General features: G+C 39.9%; 1 protein-coding gene and 1 non-coding gene across 10 annotated transcripts in view; both read right to left on the bottom strand.

Annotated features, from left to right (window-relative positions):
• Positions 1–14,647, bottom strand: part of LOC119875957 (pantetheinase) — a 29,899-nt gene extending 15,252 nt beyond the window's left edge. Inside the window, exons 1-6 of one of the 9 annotated variants that reach the window (XM_038526034.1) lie at positions 14,478–14,638; positions 14,007–14,061; positions 10,367–10,549; positions 10,044–10,181; positions 6,471–6,719; positions 4,812–4,942 (exon numbers count right to left, since the gene is read on the bottom strand). In XM_038526034.1, coding sequence (XP_038381962.1) covers positions 4,812–4,942; positions 6,471–6,719; positions 10,044–10,181; positions 10,367–10,549; positions 14,007–14,042 — 737 coding nt within the window. In that variant the 5' untranslated portion in view covers positions 14,043–14,061; positions 14,478–14,638. Of the gene's footprint in view, positions 1–4,811; positions 4,943–6,470; positions 6,720–10,000; positions 10,182–10,366; positions 10,550–10,652; positions 11,161–14,006; positions 14,062–14,477 lie in introns of those variants that run through there. The other 8 variants (XM_038526035.1, XM_038526036.1, XM_038526042.1 and 5 more) reach the window with 8 other exon arrangements.
• Positions 2,380–2,483, bottom strand: LOC119876023. Its single transcript, XR_005354846.1, has one exon. It is a non-coding gene; the product is annotated as a U6 spliceosomal RNA (small nuclear RNA).
• Positions 14,648–15,257: the final 610 nt, after the last annotated feature.

Below are 15,257 nucleotides of genomic sequence, written 5' to 3'. Positions count from 1 at the left end.
CAATTTTAATTTTGATAAGCGTAGCACTGAATCTGTAGATGGTTTGGGTAGTATGAATATTTTAACACTATTAACTCTTCCAATCCAAGAACACAGGATCTTTTCATTTATTTATGTTTTCTTCAATTTCTTCCCTTAATGTCTTATTATTTTTGGTGTACAGATCTTTCCCTTCCCTTCTTTTGTTAAATTTATTCCTAAGTATTTTATTATTTTTGGTACTTTGTAAATGAGATTATTTTTTAATGGTTCATCATTAGTATACAGAAATAGAACTGACTTTAATATATTGATTTTGTATCCTGCAACTTTCCTGAATTCACTTTTTTTTTCCAATTTTTATTTGAATTCTAATTAATTGGCTCCAGGTATAGAATTTAGTGATTTATCATTTACAATAACATCTACTGCCCATCACAGTAAGTGCTCTCATTAATATTCATTATTCATCTAGCCCATTTCCCCACCCATCTCCCTCCATCAATCTTTGTTCTATAGAGAACTCTAGCTATAGAATTAAGAGTCTCTTATGGTTTGCCTCCCTCTTTTTTTTTCCTTCCCATATATTCATCTGTTTTGTTTCTTAAATTCCACATATGAGTGAAATCATATGGGATTTGTCTTCCTCTGACTTATGTCACTTAGCATAATATACTCTAGCTCCATCCATGTTGTTGCACATGGCAAGAGCTCATCCTTTTTGATAGCTGAGTAACATTCTGTGTGTGTGTGTGTGTGTGTGTGTGTGTGTACACTACATCTTCTTTAAAAATTTATTTGTGAGAAGAGAGAGAGCATGAGTAGGGAGGGGGGAAGGACAGAGAAAGAAGGAGAGGAAGAAGCAGACTTCCCACTGAGCAGAGAGCCCAATGTGGAGCTCAATCTCAGGACCTCAAAATCATGACCTGAGCTGAAGGCAGATGCTTAACCAACTGAGCCCCCCAAGTATCCCTATACTACACCTTTATCAATTAGTGAATGGACATTTAAGCTCTTTGCATAGCTTAGCTATTGTTGATAATGCTGCTATAAATATCGGGATGGATGTGCCCCTTCAAATCTGTATTTTTGTATCCTGTGGGTAAGTACCTAGTAGTATACATCCTGAGTTAGAAGGTAGTTCTATTTTTAGCTTTTTGAGGAATTTCCATACCGTTTTCTAGAGTGGCTACACCAGTTTGCATTCTTACCAACTGTGTAAGAGGATTCCCCTGTCTCCACATCCTCACCAACATCTGTTGCTTCCTGTGTTATTATTTTTAGCCATTCTGACAGGTGTGAGGTGGTCTCACCATGATTTTGATTTGTATTTCCCTGATGATGAGTGATGTTGAGCATTTTTTCATGTGTCTGTTAGCCATCTGAATGTCTTCTGTGGAGTAATGTCTATTCATATCTTCTGCCCATTTCTTAACTGGGTTATTTAGCTTTGGGTTTCATAGTTTTTTGGTGAAGTCCTTAGGATTTTCTTTATACAAGACACAGCAGCAGCAAATGGAAACAATTTTAGTTCTTCCTTTCCAATTTGGATGCCATTTATTTCTTCGCTTGACTAATTGCTCTGGCTAAGACTTCTAGTAGTACATTGAATAGGAGTATGGAGAGTGGACACCCTTGTCTTTTCCCTGATCTTAGAGGGATTCTTCAAATTTCTATCAGTATGCTTTTAGCTGCAGGCTTGCCATATATGGCCTTCATTATGTTGAGATGTGTCCCTTTTATATTGACTTTCTTGATCGTTTCTATAATGAAAGTATGTGGAATTTTGTCAAATGCTTTTTCTGCATCTATTGAAGTGATTTTATGATTTTCATATTTCATTCTATTAATATGGTGTATCACATTTTTGTATTACTTATGTTGAAAAATTCTTGCATGCCAGGACAAATTCCATTTAATCATGGTCTCTTATCCTTTTAATATGCTATTGAATTTGGTTTCCTAGTATTTTGTTAAGAACTTCTATGTCTGTATTCATCAGGGATATTGGCCTGTAGTGGTTTTTTTTTTTTTTTACCTTGTGGTATCCTTATCTAACTGGCATCAAGGTAACCCTGGCTCCATTAAGTGAATTTGGGAATGTTCCCTCCTCTTAAATATTTTAGATGAGTTTAAGAGGGACTGGCATTAACTCTTCCTTAAATATTTGTAGAATTTATCTGTAATTCATTTGGTTCAAGCTTTCCTTTGCTGGGAATTTTTTGATTACTGATCCAATCTCCTTAATCATTATTGGTCTTGTTAGGTTCCCTATTTCTAGAAATCCATGGATTTATCTTACGTTGTCCAATTTGTTGTCATATACTTATTCATAGTAGCCTCTTCTCATAATCTTTTGTATTTCTGTGGTATCACTATAATGTCTCCTCTTTCTTTTCTAAAAATATGGAGTGCTTCAGGAATTTGCATGTCATCCTTGTGCAAGAGCCATGCTAATATTCTCTGTATTGCTCCAATTTTAGTATAGGTGCTGCCAAAATGACCGCAAGCAAAATTATTGTTTAATGGGTATAGAGTTTGAGTTTTGCTAGATAAAAAGGGTTCTGGAGGTGGGTGATAGTGATGGTGGAATAACAATACAAATATACTTAATACTACTGACTGTACATTTTAAATGGTTAAGATAGTAAACCTTATGTTCTATATATTTTACCACAATAAAAAAAAAAATTAGGAAAAAAGAGACCCTTGGAGGTTAAGAAAAGGGAAATCTTGTTCAGGGAACTAGTCAATCTGGTTGGAGCAGAGGCATCATTAGGGATAGAAAAGGGAAAGGGGAATTTAAAAGATGCATTTGGGATCATAAAAGAGCTCAGCACAAAAAGCTAAAAACTTACTTCAAATTTAATAGACAAAAGGTTTTGAGGACAGAAGTCACATGATCTGAATTTTCCTTAAGATAATAGGCCATTAGGGTATAGAATGTATTAGAATGATAAGAGACTAAATACAGGGAATCATTAGAAAGCTGTTGCAATAGCTCAGATTAAAGGAAACAAGGAAAAAAAAAAAAAGAAAAAAAAAATAAAGGAAACAAGGATTGACCTAGGGCACTACCAGACAGTATGGAAAAATGGAAATACTGGAATGCTTGTTAATGTTTTCTTTATTCTTTTTTTTTTTTTTTTTTAAAGATTTCATTTACTCATTTGAGAGAGAAACAGAGAGAGAGAGAACACACACGAGCAGGGTGGAGAGGAATAGGGAAAAGCAGACACCCCTATGAGCAGGGAGCTTGGGGCTCAATTCCAGGACTCTGGGATCATGACCTGAGCAGAAGGCAGACAGATGCTTAACCATCTGAGCCACCCAGGTGCCCCTGATTTCTTTATTCTTTATCAGGTTACCAGTAGTTGTCCCAGTAAGTAATTTAAAAAGCAATCTTCAAAAGTGAGACCCTACTACATGTAACATGTAGCCATATTTATTCTCTCTTGGCACAATCTTTAAATAATAGATGGTTAATAGGAGGTAGGTTATTGAAGAAGAGCTGAGAAGTGTAAAATAACAGTTAAATGAATGGAAATTTAGCGCTATCTCCTGGCAATAGTAGTAAAAGCTTTCTTTGAGTATCAAACCGAGACCATTAGATAGATCTACAAATTGGTACAATTAATATAAGCAAAACCATACCAATTATCAACAAAAACATATCCTTGAAAAAGACCAAGAAGGATGAGAAACCACATCTAAAAAATTATCTTAATGCATTATATATAAAGAATGAGTATTTGACAATTCTTCTCTCTCGTTTGCTTCAATTAATGTCTGAAATACCTAGGTATTAAACACAATACATCACATCACTTGAAACATTTAGCCGAAGTCTTTTCAGATCACCACAACTGGTAGAATAAGTACATTAAATAGAATTCTGGTGTTTGGGATTTTTTTAAACAGTCCTGATAACATATTTCCCTTCTGTCTCTATTAATCTTGAAAGTCCATCATATATCCAAATATATGCACATTTAAACTGTATCTTTCAGACTGTTTGCTATATCCAATAAAGACTACAAAATGCTCTTAGAACACACACCCTAAAATCTTAAAAAAAAAAAAAAAAAAAGGAACACCTGGGTGGCTCAGGTTTAGCGCCTGCCTTCAGCCCAGGGTGTGATCCCAGGATCCTGGGATCAAGTCCCACATCGGACTCCCTGCGTGGAACCTGCTTCTCCCTCTGCCTGTGTCTCTGCCTCTCTCCCTGTGTCTCTCATTAATAAATAAATACGATCTTAAAAATAAAGTCTAGACCTGGCTTAAACCACTTCCGCAGTTCTGCTACATCATCACTTTAAGCTCTTAGGACTTCATACACATTAACCTCATTCAGCTATCTTATTGACGTAAAAAGGAAAATTTTAAATCCTGAACTAACACGTGGCTCTATTTTGCCATTTTCTCACACAGTTTCCAAATTATGGAAACACGGGACAACAATTTTCTGTTCACTGGTAAGAAGTCAGAAAACTAAAGTTTGATTGTTTAGTCACCTTTAGTCATCTTTGACTCACCACTACCCCTGTATCCCTAAGCAAGTTATGCTATTCTCTCTCCAGGTTCCTTTTCTCAATGGAAATATATTCACATTGAATTTGATGATTTCTGTGTTACCTTCCTGGACTGATTTTCTGTGATTTCACAACTCATATTCACTTTCCTAATAAATGTATCCACAGGAGATGAAAAATAATAAAATGGTCTTGAACTTAGAGTTGACAGTGGATCTTACACAGTGATCTTCTACAAAGTCCTTCCAGATAAAGGAAGTTCATGTTCATGATTGAATTGTCCACCACCTATTTCCTTACCTTTTAGGATTATTACAAGGGATCCAGTTCACTCCAGGGTCTGGGATATCCTCCAAGTATGGGTAGATAGTTTCCCTGCTAAAGTTCCAGCCATAAATACCATCTTCTGGAGTCACAATAATATGTGCACCCTGTTAAAAATGTAGCTCAATTAAAATATTTCTCAGGTAAGAAAACAATCCAAGAGAGGGTCTGTAAAGGAACCTGAGAAACTGAATGGATTAGCAACAGCCATCCAGGCCTTTTCTTTCTTTCAATCTTAATTTTTTGTGTTCTGTATTTTTATAATTTTTTTTCACAATTGCATAGTCTAATCCCACCACCTTTTCTCTATAACATTTTCATTCTTTCTTAAACATCAATAGCTTATTGAAAGGTTTGCTATCCACTGCGGTTGTTAAGCATAAAACCAATTCTTCTCAAAATCGCTCCCCCCATTCCCCCCAACCCCCCCCCCCCCCCCCCCCCCCCCCCCCCCGCCCACTTCAGTCGGGTGTTGTATTACAGGATTGATTTATACTCAAATTCTCCATTTTACTTCCTCCTCTGCTCCAACCTTCCCTGCTCTCCAAATCACTCTGTAAAAGTGATTCTGGCTTCTCAGAAGGAGAGCACTCAGACACGGATTCCCCAAAGGGTGCCAAGCCCAGAGGTACACCATGAGCTCACTGGGGCCCCTTCAGATGGGAGAGTCACCCTGAAAGCTGCTGCAGCTTTTAAGAAAATAGTTGGACTAAGGATGAAAAAGGACCTCAGAATTCTTCATAGTATTTAAAATGTTTGTATTGTATAAGAATGTATATTGGTAGATAGGAGTTACATGTATGTATTCATGACTCATCACACTTCACATAATCTCCCTCTATACCTGACCTACAAATATCTTGTTTAAATCATATCCATTCAGGGACGCCTGGGTGGCTCAGTGGTTGAGCATCTGCCTTCAGCTCAGGGCGTGATCCTGGGATCTGGGATTGAGTACCCCATCGGGGTCCCTGCATGGAGCCTGCTTCTCCCTCTACCTGTGTCTCTGCCCCTCTCTCTCTCTTCTCTCTCTCTCTCTCGCTGTCTCTCATGAATAAATCTTTAAAAAAAATCATATCCATTCAAACCAGACCTTTATACTTAACCCTTCATTCAACCCAAGAACTCACTACACATTAACATATATAGTTTATCTTGTAATTAGAATGAAATATGAAGTACATAATACATATTGTTAAGTAATTTGCAACTTAACTTTATTTTGGTGTTATAAACTAATCCAAAAACCCACACAAGGCTAAGAGCACAAAAGTATACCAAGGCTACTAATACTCACTGCACAGTACCTGGTCCTGATCCACTTATCCTCCACTCTCTACGTATAGTGAAAGAGAGCAGCAGAGCTGCTGAGCATATAGCAAGTTCCTCAAAGATCTACTGCCCCTTAATGATGATGAAGCTATTATTTTCTTAATTTTATCTCACAATTAGGGAAGTAGAACAGTATCCTTGCTGTAACAATTTTGAGAAGGAGGTAAGAGGTAGGAGTACAACAAAGTTGTTGGCTACCTAACATACATGTTTTCCAAAAGTATAATTGAACTTGACAGGGACCCTGTCTCCTAAGACCCCATCTTTCTCTTGGTGGAATCCAGAGTGCTTGAGAGAAGGTACCTGGTTTGCTGCTGAAGTGATTGCTGCCTCCAACAGGTCCAGATTTTGGTTCATTACTGCCAATGCCTCTTCATGGGACACTGGTACTAGGGTGGCATTAGGCAATTTCACTGCATGTTCATAAACAGCTGCAATAAATGTATCCCGGGAGCTGACTTTTATGACACAGAGAACCAAAACTGCCACATAAACCAGTAACCGAGAGGTAATCATGCTGAAGTCAGATGACTGCTGATAAAGAGAGCAAGTCTTGATATGTAGAGAGAGAAAACACAATTAATCATGTGATTCCCAAGAGTTAGCACCTTAAAATAAATTATCAAATCTACTCAAAGCAAGCCTTATGGTTTTGCACGATAGACATAGATGTAAACAAATCTTATATAACAAAGGACCCTTATTGCAGGGATTTATGAGGATCTAAAAAGGAAATGTATGTTTTAGTTTGCTAGGGTTGTCATCCCAAAGTACCCCCAAACTGGGCAGTTTAAACAACAGAAATTTATTATCTCACGGTTCTTGAGGCAAGAAGTTTCAGAGGAAAGTGTCGGCGAAGTCGTTCCTCCTGAGGGACTGCAAGGGAAGGATCTTTTCAAGCCCCCTCTCTCTGCATAGATCTCTGTCTTCTCCCTGTGTCTGCACATGGTGTTCTCACTGTGTGCATATCTGAGTCCAAATTCCCCCTTCTTACAAGGACACCAGTCATTGGATTTACTGCCTATCTTCCTCCAGAATGACCTCATTTTAACTTCTATCTGAAACAATCTTATTTCCAAGTGAGGTCACATTCTAAGGGTACAGGTGGTTGGAACCAGAATAGGTATGATCATATTAACTGTCATTAACTAATTGCCAAGACACTCTGTGTGGACAAGCTTAAGAGTTAAAATCTTAGGGAGGTCCTAGTGTCAGAGAGGCCCTCAGACTTTTGTGAGATTTCCCTCTAGGAACCCCACCAGATCCTCTGGGAGAACAATGGAGACAAAAATCCCTCTGCCTCATACTTCCTACAGTGGGAAGAAAAATATTCCCAACTTTGAAATAAGCCCAAAACATTTTGTTCTCCTCAACCAAAGGCTGTCCTCAAGGGAAACCATTTACCAAAGCATAATTAGCCTGGGCAAAGGGAAAACTGCAACTGTAGCCCTCCAAGCCTTCCTGTTTCAACTTAGGGGAAAAGAAAAAAGTTGAGAAACCCTAGCAAAGGTTACAGCACAGGGGCCCAGGCTCAAGACAAGATAGAAACTTAATCACTGACTTTATAACCCTTCTCCTGTCCTCACATGTCATACCATCTCATCAGTCTGTAATTGTGGCCTACTTAGCATGTACTAGTCAAGAGAAGGTCTTCAGATGAACACCTGCAAGATTTGAGGTAGAATGCCATTGGCTGAAACTGCGACTGGATGGGGACCAACAACTTCCACTCTGGTGCCTGAGCTGCGTCCTCTGATCACTACTGTCACTACATTAGCTTTGCTAAGCCACCAACTGAGTGCCAAGCTACCCAAATGTGGCCTTTCTGCTCATACAAAGGAGAAAACATGGGGAAATTGTCTCTGGGGGGAAGAAACAATTTACTTCTACCCTTTCAACATCTTCCGGCTGGTATGGAGATTAAATTGACATGAGACATACTAACAGGAGAAAAAAATAAAGTTTTATTGAGTGTGCATGGAAGCCCCAAAATGAAATTGAGACCTAAAGAAACAACCAAGGCAGGCATTTTCAGACAACAACAAGGTTCAGACTACTTTTTAGGTAAAGAGCCAATAAATCTGGGACGAATTGACAAGACAAATGGACAGGGCCATCCAGGTGCCCCAGCTTATGTATTTTCAAAGTTAAGCCTGTGGTTCAATTAATCATGCAATAAAGAAGAGGTATTTTTATGAAAACAAAAGAAAAGCAATGGTTAAGATTAGATAAATTATAAAACTGGTTTCTGAGTTCTGAGAGTAGCTAGTTTAGAAGATTTCTAGTTATCAGGCTAAGCATCTTCAAATAGGGTGAGGGCAGGCAGTGGCAATCCGGCAGACTCTTTTGGTTTGTAGGTCAAGTGTGTCTGGTGACCTGAGTGACAACAGGCATGAAGATGATCTATATATGAGTTGTTATGGTGATTTCTCTCAAGTTTACATAAAGCTGTGTATATTTAGTTTGCAGAGCTCCAAGAAAAGAGGAATTTTTACTTATGAAGTGATTCCATGTCAAAATTACAGGAAAAAATTGGAAATGTTAATTAGGAGTTGTGACCAGACATTGAAGGAAACTAGAAAAAAACAGGATCTAGTCTCATCAGATCTAGAATCTGATATCCATAAAGGTATGTTACTTAAATATAATTTTTCTCTTTATAAACACTCTCATTTATGACCAAAGGTAGCCAAATTAAGACTGATTAATTTATAAAATAAATATGGCGGGGGTGGGGGGAGCAACCTTGGCCTGATTCTATATAGGAGTTCAGCAAGAATAGCAATTGATCATTTTAGACTCTTAAATCGGCCTTGTTGGAACTTTTTTTACTTAAGGAATCTCTACATTGAACTTTTAACAGCCTCTTGAGGCCAGAAGCCAAGCCAAATATTTGCCACCAGACTGCATGTAATACTTATATATTTGGGTGAGTTCCTCTCTTGTTGAGGTCTGCAAAACATTCTGAGGTTCCTGTACCTGCCAAGAAGTGGCATTCTTTACCTGGAATGTTTAGTATTACTTGACAATACTTCCCATGTAATAAGTGCAATTAGTTTAATGCCTCTGTTTCATGATGAGAAACAAAATCATTGAAATGTTAGACTGTAGTCAAAAGATGTTATTTTAGAACTTGATTTTGGGGGGCACTTGGCTGGCTCTGTCAGACTGACTCTTGATCTTGAGGTGATGAATTCAAGCCCCGTCGGATGTAGAGATTACTTAAACATAAAATCTTAAAATAATAATAATAACTTGATTTTGGGAAATTTGTCAAAAAATATCAAAAGCTTCAAGCATTTAATTAAAGAAGGATCACAGATCATTATAAAACTATGGATTTATTTAGACAAAGTGACAATAAAAGATTTTAAAGGTAAATAGAGAAGGTTACATAATTGTAAAAAATCTTAGCTCTTTTAATATTAAGGACTATCTTCTTGAATGAGCAAAGATTTGATGAAAACAGAGCATAAAATCTTTTTCTAGGCAGATTACATAAGAAAATTTTGTTTATAATTTCTAATAAAAAGCAAACCAATCATCTAAGAAAGCTTTTTTAACAGAGAAAAATCAAATTCTAATTTTCCAGCAATATTCTTTTGATATTCAAACTAACTCTTGGCCTCCCGCCGCCGCTGCGCTCTCCGGGGCTCTCCCGGGCTCTCCGGGGCTCCGGGCGGAGGGGGGGGGGGCCCTGCGGCCGGGCCCGGCCCTCGGGGGCGGAGCCGAGCTGGGCCCGGAGGAGGCGGGGCCTCAAAGCCTGTGAGTCCGCCGAGGAGGGGTGCGCGCCCCCGCCCCCGCCCCCGCCCCGCCCCGGCCGGCGCCCGCACCTCCTCCCGCCGGCTGGCACCGCCGCGAAGCCTCCGGCCTCACCAAGGCTCCTCTGGTGCCCCGGGTCTCGGCCGACGGGCCAACACCCACCCCGGGCGTCCGCGGATCGCGGGGGCGAACACTCTGGTTTCTTGTCGCAGTTTTAAGATGCTGCCTCGGAGGAGCTGTTGCGGGTTTCGACTGTAAGAGAAAACAGAAGACACACACACACACACACACACACACACACACACACACACACACACGGAAAAGAGAAAAAGGAAAGGCAGATGAGGGCCAGAATCTGCCTGTCGGGCCAGGACCAAATAACCTGAAATGACCTAAACGATGGAGTTCCACTTGAGGAAGCTTGATGAGCAGGTTACCTTTGTAAACCCTGAGTGTCCTCCTTGGGTGAGTGCTTGGAGCAGAGTAGAAACTTGGGAAGTGACTTGTGGGTGAAGGAAAAGCTGGCCTGGGGCACTGAGGTTTGGGGCCGCAGGCGTCTGCGTCTGCGCTGGAGGCCGGGGCACTGCAACTTGGTAAACTCTGAAATTTATGCTGAGTTCCTGAGTCAGGGAGAACAGAAGAATTAGGCCCTTTGCTTCAAGAACTTGCCTGATGTTGGACCGGCTTAGAGGCGTCTGAAGACCCATCCTCCAGGCCACACACTTGCAGCTCTGGGATCTGCCACTCGGAACTCCCTGCCTCGGCAGACAGCTGTGTCCTGTGAGCAGCCCACCCTTCCTCTTCTGCCGGCCAGCACCATCCCCAGCACCATCCGCTGTTAGGAAACAGCTCTGCGGACCCCGCGCTGAGTTTAGAGGCTGGGCCCTGGTTCCTTAAGCCTCTGGCGACTCTTAACAGTGTATTGTGGGATTTGTTTACCTGTCTGCCTCACCCAGTTGGTTTTAGGGCACGTACCTTAAATTTTTTGTTTTATTTCCTGCTTGGCATATTGCCTGGCACATTTTTCTTGAAAGCTTTATATAAGCTTTTAAATATTCAATCTTTACAAAATCAGTAGAATGCAGCAGGTACTATAAAGCAGATACTGTTACATATCATGTCTCAGGACTAAGCTTTCTAATAACCCCACGAAGAAATGGTATGTGCAGTAGGACTTTAAAGGACTAAGAAGTAGTGTTTCTGTATTTCATTTTTAAAATAATAATGCAGAGGCTCTTGGCTGGCTCAATCAGTAGATCATACAACTCCTGATCTCGGCCTCATGAATGTGAGCCTCACATTGGGTGTGGAGTTTATTAAGAAAAAAAAATGTGTGAGTCTGAAAGTTTAAAATAAATAAATAATAAATAAAATAAATAAATAAATTATGCCTGCTGATGGCAGAAAACCAAAACGATTTCCAGATGGGTTGAAACAGCTTGTTAAAGTCTCAGTGGGTAGGAGCACCCGGCTGGCTAGTCAGTAGAGCATGTGACTCCTGTCCTCCCAGTTTGAGCCCCACTGTTGGGTGTGGAGATTACTTAAAAATAAATCTTGGGGGGATCCCTGGGTGGCTCAGCGGTTTAGCACCTGCCTTCGGCCCAGGGCGTGTTCCTGGAGACCCGGATCGAGTCCTCAAGTCGAGTCCCATGTCGGGCTCCCTGCGTGGAGCCTGCTTCTCCCTCTGCCTGTGTCTCTGGCCTCTCTCTCTCTCTCTGTGTCTCTCGTGAATAAATAAATAAAATCTTAAAAAAAAAAACAAAAAAACTAACTCTTAAATATACTTATCCTAACCTTAGCTATATATAAAATTTTTTTCAAAGGAGGTTTTTTTCATAAATCATGTTGTAATATTTATTTTTTATTTTTTATACTTGGTTTTTAAGTTTTCCCTTTCTAAATAACTAGATTCACTTCAGGAAGAATTATTTTTGCCCTCAACAAAAATGTATTGCCATTCGTCATACTGTTTCTTCTTACCAAAAACATCTATCTCACAGGGTTGTTTCCCTTATAATTTTTAGCAGCTTTAGTCAAATATGTTAATTACAACTTTAATCCTTAGAAATTTTAATTTCTAGTGAAAACTAAGTAGTAAGCAACAGTGAATTGTCTGTTTTCCCAGCATTTTTTAGATTGGCAAATTTATGACTATATTTCATAATTTTCTAGAAACATGTGTTTCTTCATAGTACAAATCTTTTATTAAAACAGAACAGAACATCTTTACTAGCAGACCCAAATTTTTAGTTTCTCTAGAGTAATAAGGAAACCACCAGTAGATAAATGTATGTTCAGCATTTAATGTTTATTATTTCATGTTATTTGAAAATGACCTAGATATTCAGTGAACTTAACCTTATCACTTATCACTTAGCAAACCTTCAAGGTTTCAAGTTGCCAAAAGATTTGGGGAAACTATTTTAGGTACAGAACAATTTTGTTCCAACATCCTGATCTTTTATGTCTATAAAGCATTGAGAGGAATAGGCAAGATTTTGAGATCAGTAAAAATAGGTGGGTTTTGACTTGTTTTTAGAGTTGCATTTCTAGTTGTATAGAGATTTGTAACACAAAGACAATTGTCTTTAATTCCCCCTAAAGATTTGGATTGTAGCCTGAATATCAAGGGATTGACCTGCCTTTTTTACTAATATGAGATGTTTAACTAAAATGGAGATCAAAAGTTTTATGCCTTCATAAATTCTGTATAAAGCATTTTAGTAAAAGTTTTTTTCTAAGTATGTAATTTAACCTTGGGCTTTTTATTATTATTAGGCCTGAGAATCATCCTTCCACTGATTAATTGCAGGAGGGCTTAGGAGAAATTTTGGTGATCTGTTTCCTCTGTGAAGGGGGGGCTGGGCTCCAGGGGCCTTCTGGTTTGCCTAATAATCATAATATAATCAGGAGCTGAAAGAAACTTTCCTTAGCAGCCAAGTTCTCTGTGATTGGGGTTTCGAACAGCCATTAACATTTCTAAATCCTCTAAAATTTGGTAGGATCTTTTGAAAGTGGAGGAAAAGGGGGCTTTATAATTAAAAGATCTGTTGCTGTTCAAGGAGACATGATGATTCTGTGGGGGGGGGGGGGGGGGGGGGGGGGGGTGGCGGGCGGGGAGGGGGGGGGGGGAGATGCATAGTTCTAAGATCCATCTGCCAAGGTCATTGCATAGAAATGCCTAAAGCTGGCAGACCCGGATTACAGCAAACGCAAGCCCTACTCCCTGTCCCAGGTACTTCTGCCAAATTTACTTCTTGGCTTCCAGCATTAGAATAGCCTGTATACTTTGAGCTTGAGATTAAGCTGGACTGCTGTCTAAAATAAATCTTATAAGGAAAGGGAAGTTAAAAACCTGACAGATCGGGTCAGATTTTAAGAAGGGAAAATTTGCAATGGATATAGACATTAATTTTTGCCTTAAGTCTAATTTCTGTTCTTTATCTTGTCAAAGGAATCCTTTTTAAAGCTAGCTTATACTAATAAAACAATTAAAAGCTCACCATAAAGACTTTTTTTTAATTTAGCCAATTTAAAAGGATTCATCTTTCGGCCATTGATCTTACCATGGTTCTTACTATTTAATTATCAATTAATAGTGACTCAAACCAATAAACCTTTTTATGCTTTGACCAAAGATACAGAGGGCATCCCTAGAGAGGGATCTAGTTTGATGAAAACCCCATGATCCAAAAGTCTACTCCCAAGAATAGTCCAAGAAGCAAAGACCTTCAGGGCCAGGTGGGAAGAATGATGTGGTGTATCAGGTGTCTCCAGTCTCCCATAAAAGGGTGAAGCCTTCCAGTCCCCAGACCCGCCAATCTGTGACAGTGGGCAGGTGCTACTGGAATGGGATTTTTCGAGCACTTTGTTAGTGCTCGATAAAGCAAGCAATGAAGCAATGAAGGTTGAGATGACCAAAGGCTCTTACAGTCTAGGAGCTCTTAGGACAAACTCCCCTGAGAGCTGGCACAACTGGACAAAGAAAATGCTGCCTATAAATGGATGTCTCCGATCCCCAGTCTATTCAACTGGCTACCTTAGTGTACCCCAGTAAATGCACCCCAGTAAACATACCCTCCAGATGGCAGAAACCAAAGAGAATATCCTCATTGGTCACAAAGCCAAGTTCCTAGGACATAGAACAAGACAAAAAGAAAAACTTCATCCAGTTTTTACAAGGGACCCACAGCAAAGTATGTCTAAACAGACACTGCCTGATGAGAAGCATGAACCCAGCACTGTGTGAGGCCCACTTGAACAGCTGAGAGGGCCTATGCCTGCCTTCTGATTTATGGTAATCCCCTTTAAGACAAACAACACAAAAGACACCACAAAGGAAAACAAAAGCCATCTGGGAGGAAATGGATCACTAACCAAACAGTACTCTACCAAATTTTTACCAAGAGTCGCTAAACTAAAGGAATTAGTTCTACAAATATTTTCTCCTGCTAATTTGAGAGAAAGAGAAAAAGAATGTCATCACTCTCCCTCCACCAGACCCCACAGACAGAGATTCCAGGAGACTGAAAGGGTAAGAAATCTTACCTTCCGCTGGCTGTACGTCAGATTTCCCGAGATCTCAAAACTGCAGACCCTTCAGAGCAAATATCCAGCGGAAGCTGACCCAGCTGGCTACGCCCAACTGCAGGGGAGGAACCACTTCCTCTGCTGTCAAGGATCTCCAGCTGATAGAAGAATGTAAGGGACATGAGCCAGATTAATGGGGGGGGGGGGGGGGTAGTTTTTTATGACACACACACAGAGGTCCAGTAATGACATGGAGACCTAAATGACCAAAGGCAGGCAGTTTTTATACTTCTTAGACAAAGAGGCAATAAATCTGTGAAGAATTGACAGGACAAAGAAAACGACTTGGAGAGCTTCAATTAGTAAGGAATTCTGGACAGAATTTCGGCCTGGTAGTAAATCAATAAAAGGTAACAAGGTTGTTTATACAGCCTTTTTGACGACAAATTCCCTGCCTGACAAGAAGAATCTCTTTACCTCCTGGTGCAGAGAGGCCACCTTTTACAGAAGATATTTATTTCTTGTCTTCTGAAGACAAGGAGAAGTCAGTGTTTTCTTGCACTGGCTGTTTCTTAAGGAACTTTTATTTAAATAATCAATATGCCAAAGTGGCACAGTTCTGAGTGGCCTGCCTTGGAGCCCAACAAAACTGTTCTTGGAAAGGAGCCTTGATTAATACCACCGGACTCTGCAAGGATGCAGAGGATTGCCTCTCTAGAGGGAGAAGGGGACATCCCACTGCCGGAGTAGGAAAGAAACCCACCGTGTTGGGACATTCACGGATAGCACCCCAGAGGC

The sequence above is a fragment of the Canis lupus genome, chromosome 1 (assembly GCF_011100685.1).
Source record: "Canis lupus familiaris isolate Mischka breed German Shepherd chromosome 1, alternate assembly UU_Cfam_GSD_1.0, whole genome shotgun sequence".
NCBI lineage: Eukaryota > Metazoa > Chordata > Mammalia > Carnivora > Canidae > Canis > Canis lupus.
Note: the sequence above shows the minus strand (reverse complement) of the source record. Positions and strands in the feature narration are given on the sequence as shown.